Here is an 18,821-nt window from a genome sequence, read left to right as displayed (position 1 = left end):
AACACATATGATGTAAAACAATTTCATATATGTAAGTTATTAGTTTCCATTTCCTAAAGGTAGTTTGTTGTACAAGAAAAAACAATTCCAATATATACCCAATGACTTATAAAATAATACAATGACGATTAAAACAACTTTCCAACAACAGTTTTTAATTATTGAAGTTCAACAAAACAACGTCTAAAATAATTATAGTTAAAAGTTTAAAATGATNAGAATTACACTAAAATTGTCGTTAAAAATCATTAAAAAAATGAAAAGAAAATAATGTGTTGCATGTCAAAACGAGATTAAGAATGGAAAACCTACCATAGTAGAGCAAGAAAGCATCTCCATCTGACTGTTAATAAAGGGACATAACTTTTTCATGGGTTCACCATTTTTTTCTTGTGAAGCTATAAATTAGAAGCAAGTAAACAAATCTTTGAATAAATGTGAAATACCAACCATAGGTGAGGAGGAGTCTGGTAGGAAGGATTTTATGGCGCGGTGCAAAAAGCTTTGGGAGAAGTTTCGTGACACGATGTGGAGAGCTTCGTGAAGGAGTCTCGCGACGGTTAACTCTTTGGCAAGTGTATCAAGTCATGCAAGTAGTAATCGATAAGTTCAGATATTATTTCCTAAGAGACTTGTACAATACCAAATACTCACAATTAATAAATAGTCTAGACTAAAGAATATTTTCACAATTTGAGATTGTGCAAAGTAAATCTGTGCATAAATAGTAAAAGGTGAACTTTGATAGTTGAAAACGCTTTGACGGTGAAAAAGATGATAAACAATATAAAATGATATTGTTGGGGTTAGATATCAACGACTTCACTCTCATGCATATAAACACAACTCCTCTCCATTAGTATACTAATGTCAACCCACACGTTTATTAAAACTCAATCCCTTGGTAGAAAGAGCTTAGGTTTCCTTATTAAGACTCTCCATTAAACCCATAATAAACAAACCCACTTTATGAACGAGGGTTTAAAACCACTAATGGCTCAAGCTTCATTCCTAGACACAAGCTCCATTAGGCCTTTTGGTTCAGTTCTAGGTTACAAAAGGTATTTTTCAACACCTAATGAACCAAGTTTGAGCTATGGATGGTCAAACCAAAGCAAGCACTAAGCAAGGAAACAAGAAAATTAGCATTTAATGGCAAAGGCATACACACACACACACACTCACATTTGAAATGCCAAAGAGTTTAGTAGTTAAACCTACCTGTAACAAAATACATTTAGCTTTCCATTATCATGAAGAGTCAAAGCTTACAAAATAAAAGATGGAAGAAGATGAAGATACAAGGAGGAAGAATAGTTGTTCCCACAAGCCCTAGTAGACCTCCAAGCTCTCCAAAACATGTGTGCATTTCAAACGACCAAATATTCGCTTTCCATCGAGCAACATGAAGAGATAGAATGCAAACTTCCACATCAACATAAGTACTACCCTATGCACGCCCTTCACCTCTGGGCACCCAAAATTCTTGAGCTCTTTGTGAAGTTCGCACCTAACGCTATTAAAGTACCACCCAACATAGCTTGCAAGAATGGAAATGGCACTCGACGCTATGTCTCACCACCCAACGTTGGCCAACCCTGAAACTGGCTTAGGTTCTCTGACTTGGTGGCGTCCAATGCATCTTTTCTTTAAGATTTCACATTCTTCTTTCACCCAACACTACAAACATAAAGAAATGACTCACCTATAGGGTTATACTACCATTGACTGCCCCTTAGATGACCAAAAAACCACCATTGGCCGCCAAGTTGAGCCATTGGGCGAGCTGGCTGCTCATTGGCCTAAACCCTTCGTATCCAAGTTGTTAGACAAAAATATGGCTCACCCAATGAGTTACAAGTCGGAGAGAAATGAGTTTTAGGCCTCGTTGGGAAAGAATGAAGTCGTTAGGTGATTTTGTCGGCTTTTATACGCAAAAGTGGGTATGTAATAATGTTTTTACGAGGGTTTTGAGTAGTCCTCATTTTTACACTGATAGAATCACCTAGGGTGCTTGAAAGATACTCTTGAAAGTTGTTTGGAGTGTTAGAAAGCTCTCCCTTTCCTCGTTAGGTTTCCTCCTTAATCCATGGTGGTTTTCCTCCTTTTTGGGGTTAAAGAAGAAGATGGGTTGTAAATTGGAGGTGGAAATGCGAAGGAGATGCACGATTGAAGCTTGGAGTAACTACAGTGCAACATAGACTTACGGCGTAAGGTGAGACCGTTAATGCTTCACGATTGGCAGAGGTTTTTGAATAGTAGCTCGTAACTAGCGTAGGCTTGCAAAAGTTCATCACTAGCAGTAGCAACAATTGTGAAAATGAAAAGGAAGAGAAAATGAAAGTTGCACAAGAGAAAGAAGCGTGTCTTTTTGTTATGAAAGTATTGCACATTCAACGACTATTCTTTATATAATTATCATCATTTTTTCTTCTTGAAAAAATTTTAACCATAATTCTTTTTATGACTATTATTTTCATTTTGAACGAAAATTATTTAGTTAATCATCACTAAAAATTTACAAAAATTGTAATTTTACTATTGTGATTTTTTACTATGATTTGTTAAATTTTATGAATCAATGAATGGAAAACTCTTTTATATTCTAATTTCATATTTTTTTGTCATATATACTTTTAATTAAAATCAATTAACTTATATTCGAAATATTAATAATGATGCTCGTTTAAAGTTGTTATTTGTTTAATTTGTCTATAACTTTTCTACTAAACAACCATTTGTGATAAAACAGAGGGAGTCATTAAATAAAGTGTGTTATATTAGTTTATTGAATTGGAAAAAGGGTAAATTTAATAATGATATAGAAAATAGATATATAAAATGCAAATAATTTCTTGTGGTATATCATCATTTAATATAAACTAATTACAATTATTTCTAAAAGAATAATGTTTATCTTCATAATATTAGTATAGGAAAGAGATTTAATACTGGTTATTTTAGACATTATGCTTTGGTTCAATAGTCGAAACATATCACAACGTGGTAAGAAAAGATTGATTTTTTACTTTGGTTGTAAATTGAAGCCTAAGTTTTTATATCAGAACTGAAGCCTAATCTTTTTTTTTCTCATTATTTTGAACTTCATCTTCCATTCATTATTTTGTTCTTTCTCGTGATCATCAACCTTTGTTTTCTCCATCATATTCCCAAGTCCATACAAAAAACAAATATATAGGCATGTGATACATCATTTTCATTTTTACATTGAAAACCCAACTTATGCTGCAAAGATCCATATTTGCAAAAATTCAATCCAACAAAAAATCCCAATATGCAAAAATCAAGGCAACCAAAAATCTCAATCCGTACAAATTAAGGCAACCAAGAATCTCAATCAAGGCTCGCGTGGGTCACCTTTGTCGTTTTGGAGTCTTAATGAAAAACACAAACTCAACAAAAAACACCAAAAACAAATTGAATGGAGAAGAAAGAAAACTCACTCATCGTTCACTCAACATTGAGAAACAATAGGGACTTGGGTTTGACCGTGTTGTGTGGAAGTACTCAAGAACAAAGAAGGAAGGAGGAAGGAGGGATGAGTGGTGAAGGAAGGAGAAAAGTAATTTTTGTAGTGATGAAATGTTTGGCATGAGGTTCATAACCGAAGCCTATTATTTACTTTATGCTTCGGTTCTTTTTTGAACCAAAGCTTATTCCTAATATTTTTTAAAATAAAATTTAATTTCTTCTCATCCTCACATATTTTTCACAATAGAACCACCGTTCTCCCTATCAACAAAAAGAGTCACCACTACCTTTCCCACCTCCACATTGAACAAAAGAGATTAAAATAATATTTTCATTAGGAAAAGAAGTATGAAACAAAAAATGCAAGACTAAAGAACAAATCTCTAATCGCTTTTGAAATGAGAAGAAAATGGATGCTCGTAGTGACAACATAGCACAACACTTTGCATTGGCTACGAGGAAGTGAATGAAGGAGAATGGAGGAGAGACGACGAAAGTGGTAGTGTGGTTCGCGTTTGGTGATGAGGATGGAAGCAAAGTGACTCTTGAAGTGGAGAACTAATGCAATGAAGTAAATAAAAAAAATGGTGGGAATGTAATTTTAATCCTAGTAGACGAATAAGCCTTAATCTTTAAAAGAATTGAAGTATATGAATGTGCAAATATTTTCAAAAATATCACCAAGTGACATTTTTTTTAAATATTTGTATAACTATAGGCCTCAATTTTTTAAAGAACCGAAATCAATAGCTATGCAAACATTTGCAAAAGTGTCACTAGTGACATTTTTGAAATTATTTGGAAAACTATAGGCATTGATTCTTTAAAGAACTGACATATATATTAGTATAAGCTTAAGTTATTTTAGAACCAAAAAATATAATAATGAAAATTTTTTAAAAATGTTATCGCATTTTGAAAACTTTGTTTTTCTTAAAATCGAAGTATATTAAACAATTTTAAAAGCATTTTTTGTAGTAGTGACAATGTATTTTATATATTGATCTTTGAGTGTATGTTTGATTATGGTTGATAGCAATTTTCATTTCGTGTAATCTAAAAACTAATTCAAAATGTTGATAAAAATTTTTAAAATTTAAAAAATGTTATAAGATCATACCTTAAATACAAAAATGAGAGTATCATTAATTTCAAAAATGCTGAAATTATTCATATAATTTTGTTATATATATATATATATATATATATATATATATATATATAAAATTCATAACAAATTAATGTTAAATATGAGATATGAGTAGAAAAATTTATACAATTTATATAAAGTAATAATGGCAATAAAGTCAAGTTTATATGTTCTTTTATTCAGTGATAAATCTTCAAAATATATTTTGGAGGTGCCAAATTTTTTTTATAACTATATAAATTTGAAGAGGTCAAACATAAAAAATGTTATTAAGATTTTAAAAACATACTTTTATTTATGATAATTTTTGTTTTTGTAAAAAATTGGAATCATATAACTTCACTGCTGTTTGTTAACTGTTTAGATGAGAGAAGATTGTTGCAATTAAAATTATAAAATACCTTTTCTGCGATATTTAATAATTGTAATATAATGTCTTACTTTTTACCACATATACGGTATTTGAGCTGTAACCTAACGTTAAAAATACTCAGACCTTCATTGTAGTTGTCGTAATGTACACTTCATTTTCAAAGTGAAAAATGTTAGTTGCAATTATATTGAATACCAACAATCAAATTAATAAACCTTTATACTTCTACCTAACCATCATGCATCATGCAAAATCTTATCATCTTCTTCTTCCTCTAATTTAAAGGATAATCCATGTTATTAATGATAGGATTCAAAGGTTCACATCGAAAAGCTTATATCTTTCAAAATTGAGCCAAAATTAGAAAATTAAAATTTCATCTAATAAGATTAACCAATTTTACTTATTTAATTATAAATTATTAATATTTTCAAAATTTCACATGCAATGTCTTATAATCTTTCTTCGTATAAATTTATTAAAAATATTTTGATATGATATGTTTGTAAAATAAACACATGTAACCACTATTATACACATTAAAAATGGTCCTTAATTAATTGTAACAGTTAGCATCACTGTCAAACTTTGATTTAATTGAATTTGGATCTTATCTTCATCATTTCGCCAGAATCAACCACTCCCATTTTCTTTCCGTAAGAGTTTCATTTTCCTCTTTAAACCTCTATTTTTATTTTCTTACTTATCAAAACAAATTGTCTCACTTCTCCATATTCCAACCTCATTGAAAATCACATGTTCTCTATTGCATCATCAATAATCATCACACTTGCCAACAAATTAATTACAACTTCAATTAACTTTTCAAAAAAGTAATCAAATTTTAACATGGCCAATCTATTTTTTAACACTTATATATATATATATATATATATATATATATATATATATATATATATATATATTATAAGTATGAGATCAATTAAAAATATAATCAATTTAAAGTATATATTTAAACGTAAATCTCATCTTATATACTAATTTTATTGACTTAAATTAAATTTAAAGTTTCTTTCTTAACATTATATCATAATCTATTTTATGAGATTGAGTTAAGTATAAAGTTTACAATATATATTATCTTGTATTCATTTAATTTTATTGAGAACTATAATGTTCTTGAAATAATTTTTTTTTTTTTGGAAAAACATTCAAATATTGAAAAAAAAATCTTTCTAATATATTCTTTTTTCTAATTTCTCAACCAATGTTCTTAGAGCACTTATGAGCCTAATTTAAACATTGCAGATATGTTAAAGTTGTGGTGGTATAGTTCTACAATGTTCTATTAAGATTGGTTGAAAGAGAGAGCTTTAAAATGTGTTATCTTATCTTAGGTATTCAAATTTTTTTGAACAATGTTGATAAGGTGATTGAAGATGACATCTAACACACGTAAAGCTCATATGGACCAATCAATCTCGATCGTTATGAATAATGATATAAAAAACAAGGTTTATGAATAAATTTTTTTCACTATATTAATTAAACTTCTTCCACATGGCATTTTCTCCAACCTTTCGTTTTCCTTTTTTTTTAATATTTTAATTTATTATTTCATTTCTTTTCTTTTTGTTTTTTCTTGTCAAATTTACATGTTTGTTTTTGGCTTTTTCTATCTTAATATATGAGCATATTAAAAATAAATCATTTTTAATGACTTATAAAAATAATATTTTATATATAATGCCCACTAAATACTATTTCTACAGTTCCATGAATTTTATTATCTTTGAATAATGTCTTTTCAAGCTTTAATGAAAATGAATATAAAAGGTTAATGATAACGTGTATGAATGATATATTATTGACTTTTAATAGTATACTCTAAATGAGTATATTAATGATATTAATTGAACAATTAAGGAATAAGAAATTATTAAAAAATACAACAAAAAAGCAGAAACATATTCACAAAATGTCATTGGTAATAGTTCTCCGTAAGAAAGAGTTTATATTTAATTTCTTGATTAGTTAAAGAACTTGTTCTGTTAATTAGTTTTCTGCCTATCAATGAACTATCTTTATTCTTTCTCCTTTTCTTGTTAAAGTCAAGAAACTCCTTTTGTTGGTCTTTGTCTTTAATTATATATGAGACCTAACTTTTTCCCTTCAATCCTCTTAATGCTTTGCATATAAATTAGGACATCTTAGATTTATTTATTTCTTTTAGGTGATACCTAATTCAATATATTTTCTTTCCATAACAACTATTCTTGAAAAATATTAATCTTTTATATTATTTATGTTCACCAAAATAAATAAAAATAATATTCTTTTATTATTAAAATAATAGGTCAGTTTGTGTATACTTATTTTCAAACAAATATTTTTTAATAAAATAAATAGTTTTTTTTTTTGTGTTTGTCTAATTTGTTTATTTTGAAACTAAGTAGTGTTTAACTTATTTTAAATTAGTATATTTTTTTCTGCTTCTTAAACAGGTGACATTTTAAAAAAATTACTAATTTAAAGCTTAACTGGAATATATTTAACTATGCAATTATTAAAACTGTTTCAAAGCTACAAAGGTCTGGTTTGATATATAGAAACCAAAATAAAATTCATAATATATATATATATATATATATATATATATATATATATATATATATATATATATATATATATATATATATATATATATGAGTTTGCTAACTTGCATACGCTGTTTTTCAGTTGGTACATTTTAGCAATGTATACTGGGTTTCAGTAGACAAAATTACTCTTATATATTATGAATTCTAAGTTTTAAGGTATAGGGTATTTTAATAATTTTCATTCTCAAAATTAAAAAAAAAAAAAAAAACCCAAAACCCTTACCCACCTCTCTCATTCCTCTCAACTCTTTCTCTTTCATCTCTTTCACTCCAACCTTTTCTCTGTCATCCATACTTTAGCCCCAATTAGAAAAAAATCAGAAACACTTGCCTTATTTTAATAATTTTCATTCTCAAAACTAAAAAAAGAAACCTCAAACCCTTACTCACCTTCTTCATTCCTCTCAACCCTTTTTCTTTCATCTCTCTCACTCAAACATTTTCTCTGTCATCTCTACACTAGCCCTAACTCAAAAAACACTCATTATTAAACAATTTACTTTTGTAAAGAATTGAGACATTGACATATTCACCTTCCTAAAAAAGTTCATTCATAATTTCTTTAATTTCATTATCTTCACTATATATATTACAACCAACAAGTACAACTTGCACCAAGACTTATGAACATCTTTCCTTTACATTCTGAGACTACTATGTAACATTGCTCTGTGGCCATTTAATTTGTTTTTGTAGAAATTCATTTACTTTTTTTTCCTTTATTAAAGAAAAAACAAATCAAAATACAATAAAATTTTCAACGATAAAATCAAACAATAAAAAATCTAAATCTTGAAATTTTATTTAAAATTATATAAAGAAAAAATTAGGTGCTTTAATTTTTTTATTTATGTAAGTATTTTTTTTCTCTAACCATTTTATTTAATAATGAGTGTTTTTTTAGTTGGGACTAGTGCAGAGATGAGGGAGAAAATTTTTGAGTGAGAGAGATGAGGGAGAAAGGGTTGAGAGGAATGTACGAGGTGAATAAGAGTTTGTTTTTTTTTTTTAAGTTTTGAGAATGAAAATTATTAAAATAAGACAAGTGTTTCTGATTTTTTTTGAACTAGAGCAAAGATGACAGAGAAAAAGGTTGGACTAAAAGAGATGAAAGAGAAAGGGTTGAAAGGAATGAGATAGGTGGATAAGGGTTTTGGGGGTTTCTTTTTTTATTTTTTAATTTTGAGAATGAAAATTATTAAAATATCCTCGATCTTAAAACTTAGAATTCATGATATACCAACTGAAAAACAGGCGTACGCAAGTTAGCAAACCATATATATATATATATGATTGTTAATTTATATAGTCTTTTTAGAATGTAATAATTTTTTACTTTTGTTTATCTTTTTTAAATTAAAAATAAAAATTATTATAATACCGTTGAATTTAAAGTATATTATTTTTATGAATAAGGAGTTTTTGTCAATTAATATATATATATATATATATATTATGTGTCATTGTCGGGTCTGGGCCCAACCCGCTTCGCGTAGGTGCTGCTACTTTAACTATCTTTTTTGCTGCTAGTAGATGCTTAGTCGATTTTTTTTTTCTCTTTTTTTTAATAGTGTTCCTCAATCTTTCTTTATGACTTATAATAATCTAATGAAAATTCCTTATTTAAAGCATATAAATTATATTTTTATTTTATATTTAATTATACTTTTTTAGATTTTGCGTGTGGAATCTTTACAAAAATTTAGAGTCGTATTCTTTCAACACTATAAATTTGATGTTACAAAACAATAAAACTAAAATAACGTCTTAAGAGATATGACAAAACGTATTTTAATTATGAAAAAGTTTCTTTAATAACTCTTTTTTAACAAGTAACAGTTTATGATTGATCTGTTTCAAATATTTTTAAAAATAAATTCAAACAAACCAATTAAATATTCTCTTATCAAAAAGTTATTAAAAAGAGTTATCAAAATATAAACATTCTATTAGTTATATTGAATAAAAGGCAATTCCCAGGTAAGATAGTACTTCTGTGATTATAAGGATTATGAATCCAAATATGAAGAAATATACATTCATGATAATCACAATTTTTTTTGTGTGCTGTCATAGTTATTTTCCAGTGGCAAGCATGAGAAAAAGTTATTAAAAAGGTGATGTTGCTTATTGATGTGGTGTTGTTGAGGAGGGTGAGACAGCAGAAAAGACAACAGAGGCAGCATAGAAGATTGTGATAATGGCGGTGAAGTTGACAAGAATGGCCTCAGAACCATGTTTTGGCAATCCAGAAGTCTGCATAAATGTAAGCTTCTCCAGAAACCCTAGAGAAGCAGTTGCGACAGCCAACACATACACAAAGAGTCCCATTTTCACATGCAAATGAAGTGTGCTGCTTTTCAGGGATGAATTCACTCCGTGGTAGTAGATAAACATCACAAACCCAAATATCCACTGTGTTCAACACTACAAATTATGTTAGATAGCTTTCAAAATATGTTCATTAATCATGTACCATTTCTGTAACAAAATTTTCTCTGTTATGAGTTTTTTCGCAAATCAGAGTATAAAACATTATTAGTATAACTTTTTCTCAGTACGTTTCACGTTCTTTAAAGGTGAGTGCCGAACAAGGGTTTCTTCTTTCTGCACTCCCATGATTACTATCTCCACTCCATACAACTACGATTTCCAGCCTACCTCCAACTACACTTTCATCCCTCTTATTTATTCTGAAAATTTATTTCTAAAATAAGTAATGTAGAATTCACTTACGTGTATAAAAAAAGAGTTATTTTAAAAGAATTAAATATATTTTTGATTTTTTAACTTTAAGTAAAATTTAGAATTAGTCTCTTTTTAAAACTTTAGATTAATTTAATTTTTTTCTTTTATAGAACAGTGTAAATTTAGTTTTTTTAACTAAATTTTGTTAATTTTATTTAAGATTTTAAATGTATTTTTTAACATATTAAAAAAATATGTCAATCAATATAAATAATTTAAATGTTATAATAAAATATGTTTTTTTAACAAAATTTGGTTTAAATGACTACATATTTCTAAAATTGAGAAACTAAATTAAATCAAAATTAGAAAAAAAAAACTAATTTTAATTTTCAGTTAAAGGTAAAGATTAAAATCATAGTTAACCTTTTTTTAAATTTATGTAGGTATAATTCAAAATTATAGGGATGGAGAAAGAAAAAGACCCTAATAAACCACCCTGAGCTCAACAACAGAGCATGGACACAAAAAAAAAAAAAATCTCTTAAATTTATTGTAATGTCTCTGTAAAAAATCATAATCATATTCTCAAAAGTAGAGTCAGAAGAGCATGGTAATGCAGTGTTGAAGAAATGTGATAATTTGAGGATTAGGGTTTGAAAAGAAGATTGGAATGATTTACCTGAATTCCGTAGAGAACTATAACCCCAATTCCAAGCCATGAATGCAAACTGTAGAGATTGACAATTCCCATTTCATTGTGAAACTTGAAGACAGCGTAAATTCCAATTATTCCAAGTATCAGTGCCGTCGCATGCAGAACAAGGTGTATCAATTTCTTCATTTTCTTCTTAAAAGGAAGAGCTTTGTAACTTATAATTGCTGCAAACATTTAGTGAAACAGAAACTATTACCACAATTTTCTTTTCAACATGTCGTTTTATTATAATTTCTCTTATTAACTAAAAATAGAAATATGTAGTAATAAGCAAAAATGTTAATAAAACATCATTATGTGAAAGTACTTTTATTTTACCTTCACCTCCAGTAATTATTATTCCAATTAGCATAAGAACAGGATGAATCTGTATAGAAAGAGGGTTTCAGTTAAGTGATAGAGCAATATCACAATTTCACTATTGATACTACACATACACATAAGAATGAAGAGTTTAAATTATAAATATTGAAACAACATTTTTAGCTATTAATTTTTATATAAATATTGCATAATCTATTCATACCACTTTGCGCTTATTAATTTGTCCACTAAATAATTTTAATATATACATGAATAAAGATTGTACTAAAGAAATTAGTGGGATTAACCTTATCATAGCTTGATTTAGAGGTATTGGTCCTCAACAATGAAATATCGATGGAAGATTTGGTAGTAAACATGATAGATGTAGAGTTTCATCCGTTCATTTAATACCATAGTCTTCTAAAAAAAAAAATCTAAATTTAATGTTGATGAATGTGAATTGTTTATGTTATTGGTTGGTTTATAAGATCAACAATATGTTATTTGAACGAATTTGGATTAAAATTTGAATTAGCTAGTTAAATATAGTAATAGAGATTGATAAATTTGAATTAGTCATTAGATAGAATTGTAGGGATTGATGTTGACTGTCGATCTAAATTAATGAAAAATATGAGTTTTTTATGTTGTTCTTTAAGAGAGAATGTTTCCTGAATGAGTAATAAAGTAGTGAAATTATGAAAAAAAAAATGGGATATGTTAATCTAATAATAGGTTCTTCTCTCAAAAAAATCAATTTAATATCATTATAGTATGTTTTTATATAGTCATATCCTGAATATACTATTTAAGATGTATTAGTCTACCTTACAATTGTTTTATTTGTAGTTTTGATCCACCTACTATAATCATATTCTTTATATGAGAACATACAAGGTGCAAGTAATAATATAAAGTAACAACTCTTAATAACAGAAAAAAACCTAGAGATTTATAGAATCGAAGAATTTTCTATATAAATTTATTATAATGTATATTTTGTTATCTTCTTATTGAGTTTATAGAATGTCTAAACTTTTTATAATAAGATAAATTGAGTACTATAAATATACTCTATATTTATATGTCATGCTTTATATCAATTAGGTAACGTGACTAAGAAAAAATTTAGTTAAAATAGATGCTACAACAACTATTTAATTTATTGTAGAGGAATCTCTCTCATACTTATTTAAATAAATAGTATATGAGTAATTAAAATTGAGTTTTTAGATTTTTTACATTAAACATGTTTAGTTTTAAACTAGTGTTTTTTCTTATTAGTGTCAATTTTGGACATGAAGGTAAAGTTTACCTCATTTAATTGTATCATATACACATCATTTATATATTTTTGTATTCAATTAACCGTGTTAGTTATGTTTATATTGAACCTATGACGTAATAAACAAATTAAAATTAGAGATTAAATGTAACTACTGACCATCATTTTGTAATTAGTAATTGAAAATAAATTAGAATTAGCTAATTTATTATATTTCACTAATTCTTCAACAAATTAACTTTTTTTGATTTACAGAATATTGTGAAATTATTAAATATTATAGTTTTTCGTCAGACATAATTGTTAAACTTTAATGCACTCAACTAAATCATAATTAATTGGACAAAACATTTGTTGATATTTATAACACTTTTGCATACTTGCATATTGGAATAGTTTTTTTGCATTTCATAGTTTATTAATTTAGAATAATTTTAATATGTTTTATAATTATTAGGTTATAAATGACTTTGGTCATGTTTAAGTCAATTATATATTCATTAGAAATTATCTACTACCATAATTTTATACATTGTGGTATAAGAATTGTGTAATTCAATAAACCATGTTATTTTTATTTTTTTTTGCACTAGCTAAAAAACCCCATTTTGGGTAGAGTTTTCGACAAAAGATATTAGATGTAAAAATATATAAAAGTGGTAAACGCCATCAATAATAAAAAAATAGAGAAGAAAAGAATAAAAACAATATGAAGTAAAAGTAAATAGATGTTCATAAATAAGTCTTTTTTTTTTAAGATGAGGGACTAACGAAAAATCATTTACCTAAAATATGAAAGAAATTAAAACATATAATTAAACCAATTATTCAAGAAAAGAATAATCAAATATGTAAACCCAGCATTCAACACTTGTTTTAATTAGTATAATTTAGAGAGAGCAAATTAATGGAAATAATAAAAAAGATTTAGAAGTGTAAAAAATATACAAATATTAGTAATAAGACAGAATTTTTATTTTATTTTCTTCAGTGTGTTAACTTTTTCTTTTCTAAGCTCATCGTTATAGTTATGATGTAAAGCGATTTTTTCTCTTTTTTTTTTCTATATAATCATAAGAATGATTAACATGTTGAGTTTGTGGCTCATTAATCCAATATTTCATTAATTAAACCACACGAATTAGGTATATATTATTTAATATGTAATTATATATATTGCATAATATAATTTTTTTTTTAATTATTTTCAAAAGAATTCTTAATGTTATCCTTAATTTTTTTTTCCAAAAGAGTTGGATTTATTCTGAGAGTATAATACATAGCATTTAGGGAGTACATAAATAGCATCGTATTTATTATTATCCACGTGTAGTTCCTGAGTTGGCGCCAGCCGGAAGAACTAAAACCTAGCATTTAAATATTGCATGTGGGGGTTAGAAATTTTGAATCCTATTGACTATTTCTGTATTACATAATTAATACCATAATAAATGTACTTATTGTTAAGCTATTTTGTTAAAATAGTTTTATTTATTTTTCAGAAAAACATTATTTTAAATAAGAAAAATAAATAATTGATTTGATGATATATTAAAAGAAAAAAAAATTGTATTTCGTTAAAAGATGAAAATACAAGTTATTTTGAAATTTTTTATATAGTTAAAATTAAACTTATTTTAGAAAGAGGTAATAATTTACTAGGGATAAGGAAACAAAAAAGGGATGCAATAATATTTAGCAAAATTAAAAAATTATTCCTTAAAATTTATTATGAAATAGGTTTAATTATTTCAGACATCTCTATTTGTGGAAGTTTGTCTTAAATAGTTCATCGTATTCTAAATGATCTCAATTAGGTCTAAAATTGAATCAATTTAAACCTCGCCCTTAATTAACCTGGACGACGTTAAAAATTTTGATGTGTGGCTTGATGACATAAACAAGTTGTTTTGACGTGGCACACATTGGTTGCTGAGTTGGCATTCTTTTAAATAAGTTGGTGGTCGGCCACTCGGCCTGGTGGGTGGTTGGCTTGGTGGTGCCAAAAAACCGTGCGATACAGAAAGAATTATTTAAAGCTTAAATAATGAGAATTGATTTAATGTTTCGGTAGACTTTTGAAGAATTCTTTATGTATCGTATGGTCTCCTGGGCCGAGTGATCGATCACTAGGCCGACCACCAACTTATTTAAAAGAAAGCCAATTCAGCGACTAATGTGTACCACATCAGAACAACTTGCTCATGTCACCAAGCTACGCATCAAAATTTTTAACGTCGTCCAACCTAATTAACGACGATGTCTAAATTGTTTTAGTTTTACACATGAGAGATCTATAAGTGAGACCATTTAGAATAAAAAGAGTTATTTGAAACAAGTATGCATAAATAGAAATATCTAAAATAATTAAACCTATGAAATAAATAAATAAATAAATAATGTTTATTATGAACTCTCAACATTTTCTACACATCAAATATTATATTTATACCATAATTTTTTAAAAAAGTTATCTAGAATAATTACTTCTAAATAAATACCACATAATAAAAAAAATTAATTTATTAAAAATATTTAATTTCGTAAGGACGAAATTTCAAATTCAAATATTTCTTTATAATTAAAGCATATCTTGATATAAAAATATTTACTTTTATTTGTTCAGTAGTGTTTCATGAATAGTGATTGAACTTTTCAAAGAGAATTCGTTCACTCAATTCTCGTATTAAAGATAAGGTTATGCAGTCTTTTCAAGACTTTAAAGAGTAGTTGTCGCCGTACTTTCAGAGAACCGTTCACAGTCATTACAGGGTTCAAACGGCAACGTTTTTTTTCCTATGTCTGGTAATTTTGTTTTAGTTAATTAAGTAAATACACAATGAATATTTCTATTTGAATTCAAAATTAACAGTATTTTAGCGTAAACTAAATTAAAAGGTTGTTGTTTTACGAACAAATCTGTAAAAATTTGACAGTAACTATGTAAGATGAAAGTTGAAAACAGAGACAGTTGAAAGAACAATGGATTGTGCAAAGAAAAGAAAATATGAGAATCAAAAGATGAAATTTGAAAGAAGAGAGATAGAAGAACATACATTGAAGATGAGAGATTTGTTGGAAGAGTTCCAAGACAAGCCACCCCTGAAGTGTATGCTCCAAAGCAGAACCATGACAATAGCAGGAATTGCCAGTAAGTGAACCAGAAAAGTTAATGGAAGAACATCAACCATAGTTTTCTCTTTCTCTGAACTCATGATAGATAGATGGAGTATGAAACTTTGGAAGCACTTGAAGATTTCTCTGTATTTATTGCATGCTGTATCTCAGCCCGTGTGCTTTTGCTGTCAGGGGACACTTTTCCAGGCTTCAATCGACAATTAATTTCTCAACAAAAAGAGTATTCGTTTCTCCAGTATGGATTTTTATTTTTGTTTATTTTTCATTAATAATTTCTATTGAAGTGTTAAAATTGGTACATATACAAGAATCATATTAATATCTAATAATAATATAATAACTAAATGTTATGCTGAGTATATTTAGAGAAGTGTTTTTTTATATTTGATTATTCACTGGTTTTTTTGATTTAAATTTTTTACTAAAAATATTACTTAAATATATGTTTAATGTTGCTTAGTCTTATATTCCGATAGGAGTATTATATTTCTATCTCTTTTCATGGGAATGGAAATATTGGAAAATATAGTAGACATAAAGTAGCATTTTTGAAAAAATAAAATAAAATTACATCCTAAAATAGTTCTTAAAGGTTTGTAACATTTTCGAAAATTACATCCTAAAATACTTATTAAATCTAACATTTCCCATATTCACTCCACATGCAATTACCATCTATCATTTAAAAAAAAAACGTATGTTTATTTTTTTATCATAATTTTAAGATTTATCTTACATTAGTTTTTTATCTAATTATATATTTTACATGTAAAGATCGAGTTAAAAACTTACAAATAAAATAAATATAAATATTTTATCTGTTAAGTTAAAAAAAATTATAAATAAAATTTTTTTAACAATTAAAAAATATATTTTGTATGTCTTTTCTCTAAGTTTTTTAAGTTTGGTTCATCTTTTTCCACATTCAAGTATGTTCTAATGTTGACATAGATGAGAAAAATAATTTATTGATTTTAGAATATATATATATATATATATACTTTATGATACTTTATAATAAATTTATACTTTATTTGGTACACATTTAAATAGATCTGTCAATTATTCTAAACAATTGTATGTACACTTGATTATGGAAAATTTATAAAAACTTGAAATTTGATGAAAACTTGTATCCTAATGTAGCGTAGGGGTTATGCTGTATAATTGGATCAAACTCTTTTATCATATAATAATAAAAATTGAGAATTAATTATATTTTTTATTAAAATGAATATTTTTTCTAAAAAAAAAAGCCTATGAATTAGTCCTAGTCCACATATTTTTGTACATATTTTGGTCCTATGAACTTTTTTATGGATTTTTTTTAGTTCTGTAAACTTTTCTTGCCAGATCCACATGAATCAGGACCAAATCATGTAAAAGGAATCATATTGACATGTCTAAACTTTACTTATTTCATATTAAAATATGTTAGTTTTAGTTGGATCCAACTGGTAAAAGTTTTTTTTATTATTGTAGGTCTTGATTTTCTATATTTTTCCAAGACACTCAAGTTAGGAATGTAAGTTAGGAATGTAAGTAAGAAAACAACAAATATTGAGAAAACAATAAATATTATATTGAATGCCTAATGCTTAGCTTGTGAACAATTATAATACCTATGCATAATTTTATATCGGTGTAGGTTTTAAACTTTCACTAAAAAAAAATCACTATTACATACAGATTTAACTACAAGAAAAATCGTTATTTGTCAAAATCTGTATTTAACACCCCAATTAAGTGGTTTAGGATTTATAATATAGATTGCTTATCTAATCTTTAATTAACCATATTAATATTGGTTTGGGACGCTGACAAGACCAAAGCATGTAATGTTATTATGGTTGAGATATTCTTCGGGATCATGTCGTTTTAAGTTGATGAGATTGTTTCCACCTCATATAACACATTTATTTACTTTCTGTATATAAAAAAAAATTGTTATATAAATATATATATATATATATATATATATATAATTTTATTATTATATTTTGAATTTCATAAGCCACGATTATAAATTTTGGATTCTTAATAAAAATAAAATTTGTTTTAATAATTTATTTTTTTTTACAAAAGAAAAAAGAATGAAATATTGTATTTCTTATTGAATGATAAGGAGAAAGTACAATTGATATATATAATTGTTGAAAGCAATATAAAAAAGAAATATAAGTATAAAAATATATGAACATAAATGCACAAATATGAACAGAGAATAAAATAATTCCAATATCCCCCTCAAGCTGTAGCATATATATCCTTAATGCTCAGTTTGGACAACAAAGATTGAAATTGTGCTGGATGCAAAGCTTTAGTATGAATGCCTGCAAGTTGTGATGAAGTAGAAATAGACAGAAGCTTAATTACACCAGTTTGAACTTTATTCCTTATGAGATGACAATCAATTTCAATGTGTTTTGTCCTCTCATGCATGGCTGGATTCTGTGCAATTCGTATAGCAGATTGATTGTCACAAAACAGAGGAACTGGTTGTGGTAGAGGTTGTTTCAAATCATGGAACAGATACAAAAGCCATTGAATTTCACATGTTGTGGAAGCTAAGGCTCTACATTCTGCTTCAGTTGATGATCTAGATATAGTACCTTGCTTCTTGGATTTCCAGCTGATTAAGGATGCACCATAGAACACATTAAAATCAATCACAGATCTTCTAGTATCAGGGCAAGCAGCCCAATCAGAATCACTAAAAGCCTTGAGAGAATGTTTTGTGTTGGAGAGAAAGAATAATCCTTGTCCTGGATTTTTCTTGATATATCTCAGGATCCTTATTGCTGCTGCATAGTGATCTTCCAAAGGATTGGAAAGAAATTGAGTGAGAGTACTGACAGCAAAACATAAATCTGGTCTTGTGTTGGTTAGATATAATAACCCGTCAAGAATTCTTCTATAGGCTTGCACATCTGAATAAGGTTTTCCTTCTGTCTTGGAGAATTTTGTGCCTGGCTGTATGGGAGTAGAAACAGGTTGACATCTCAACAATCTTGTATCTTCTAGTAACTCTAGAGCATAATTCCTTTGTG

The 18,821-nt window shown here is 27.1% G+C and overlaps 1 protein-coding gene across 1 annotated transcript; it reads right to left on the bottom strand.

Moving 5' to 3' along the window:
- Positions 1–9,619: 9,619 nt before the first annotated feature.
- Positions 9,620–16,008, bottom strand: LOC106767256 (probable ascorbate-specific transmembrane electron transporter 1). Its single transcript, XM_014652108.2, has 4 exons — positions 15,690–16,008; positions 11,361–11,409; positions 11,007–11,206; positions 9,620–10,051 (listed from the first exon to the last, which is right to left on the bottom strand). The coding sequence occupies exons 1-4, from the start codon at positions 15,846–15,848 to the stop codon at positions 9,764–9,766; spliced, it is 696 nt and encodes a 231-aa protein (XP_014507594.1). The 5' UTR covers positions 15,849–16,008; the 3' UTR covers positions 9,620–9,763.
- Positions 16,009–18,821: the final 2,813 nt, after the last annotated feature.

The sequence above is a fragment of the Vigna radiata genome, chromosome 1 (genome assembly GCF_000741045.1).
Source record: "Vigna radiata var. radiata cultivar VC1973A chromosome 1, Vradiata_ver6, whole genome shotgun sequence".
In the NCBI taxonomy this organism is placed as follows: domain Eukaryota; kingdom Viridiplantae; phylum Streptophyta; class Magnoliopsida; order Fabales; family Fabaceae; genus Vigna; species Vigna radiata.
Note: the sequence above shows the minus strand (reverse complement) of the source record. Positions and strands in the feature narration are given on the sequence as shown.

What these genes read in the sequence shown, in the direction of transcription:
- LOC106767256 (XM_014652108.2), bottom strand. Translation starts at nt 15,848, where the DNA reads ATGAGTTCAGAGAAAGAGAAAACTATGGTTGATGTTCTTCCATTAACT. An exon ending in ACAAATCTCTCATCTTCAAT is followed by an intron (nt 11,410 to 15,689) that starts GTATGTTCTTCT and finishes CTTTCTATACAG; the next exon opens with ATTCATCCTGTTCTTATGCT. An exon ending in TAGTTCTCTACGGAATTCAG is followed by an intron (nt 10,052 to 11,006) that starts GTAAATCATTCC and finishes TGTTGAACACAG; the next exon opens with TGGATATTTGGGTTTGTGAT.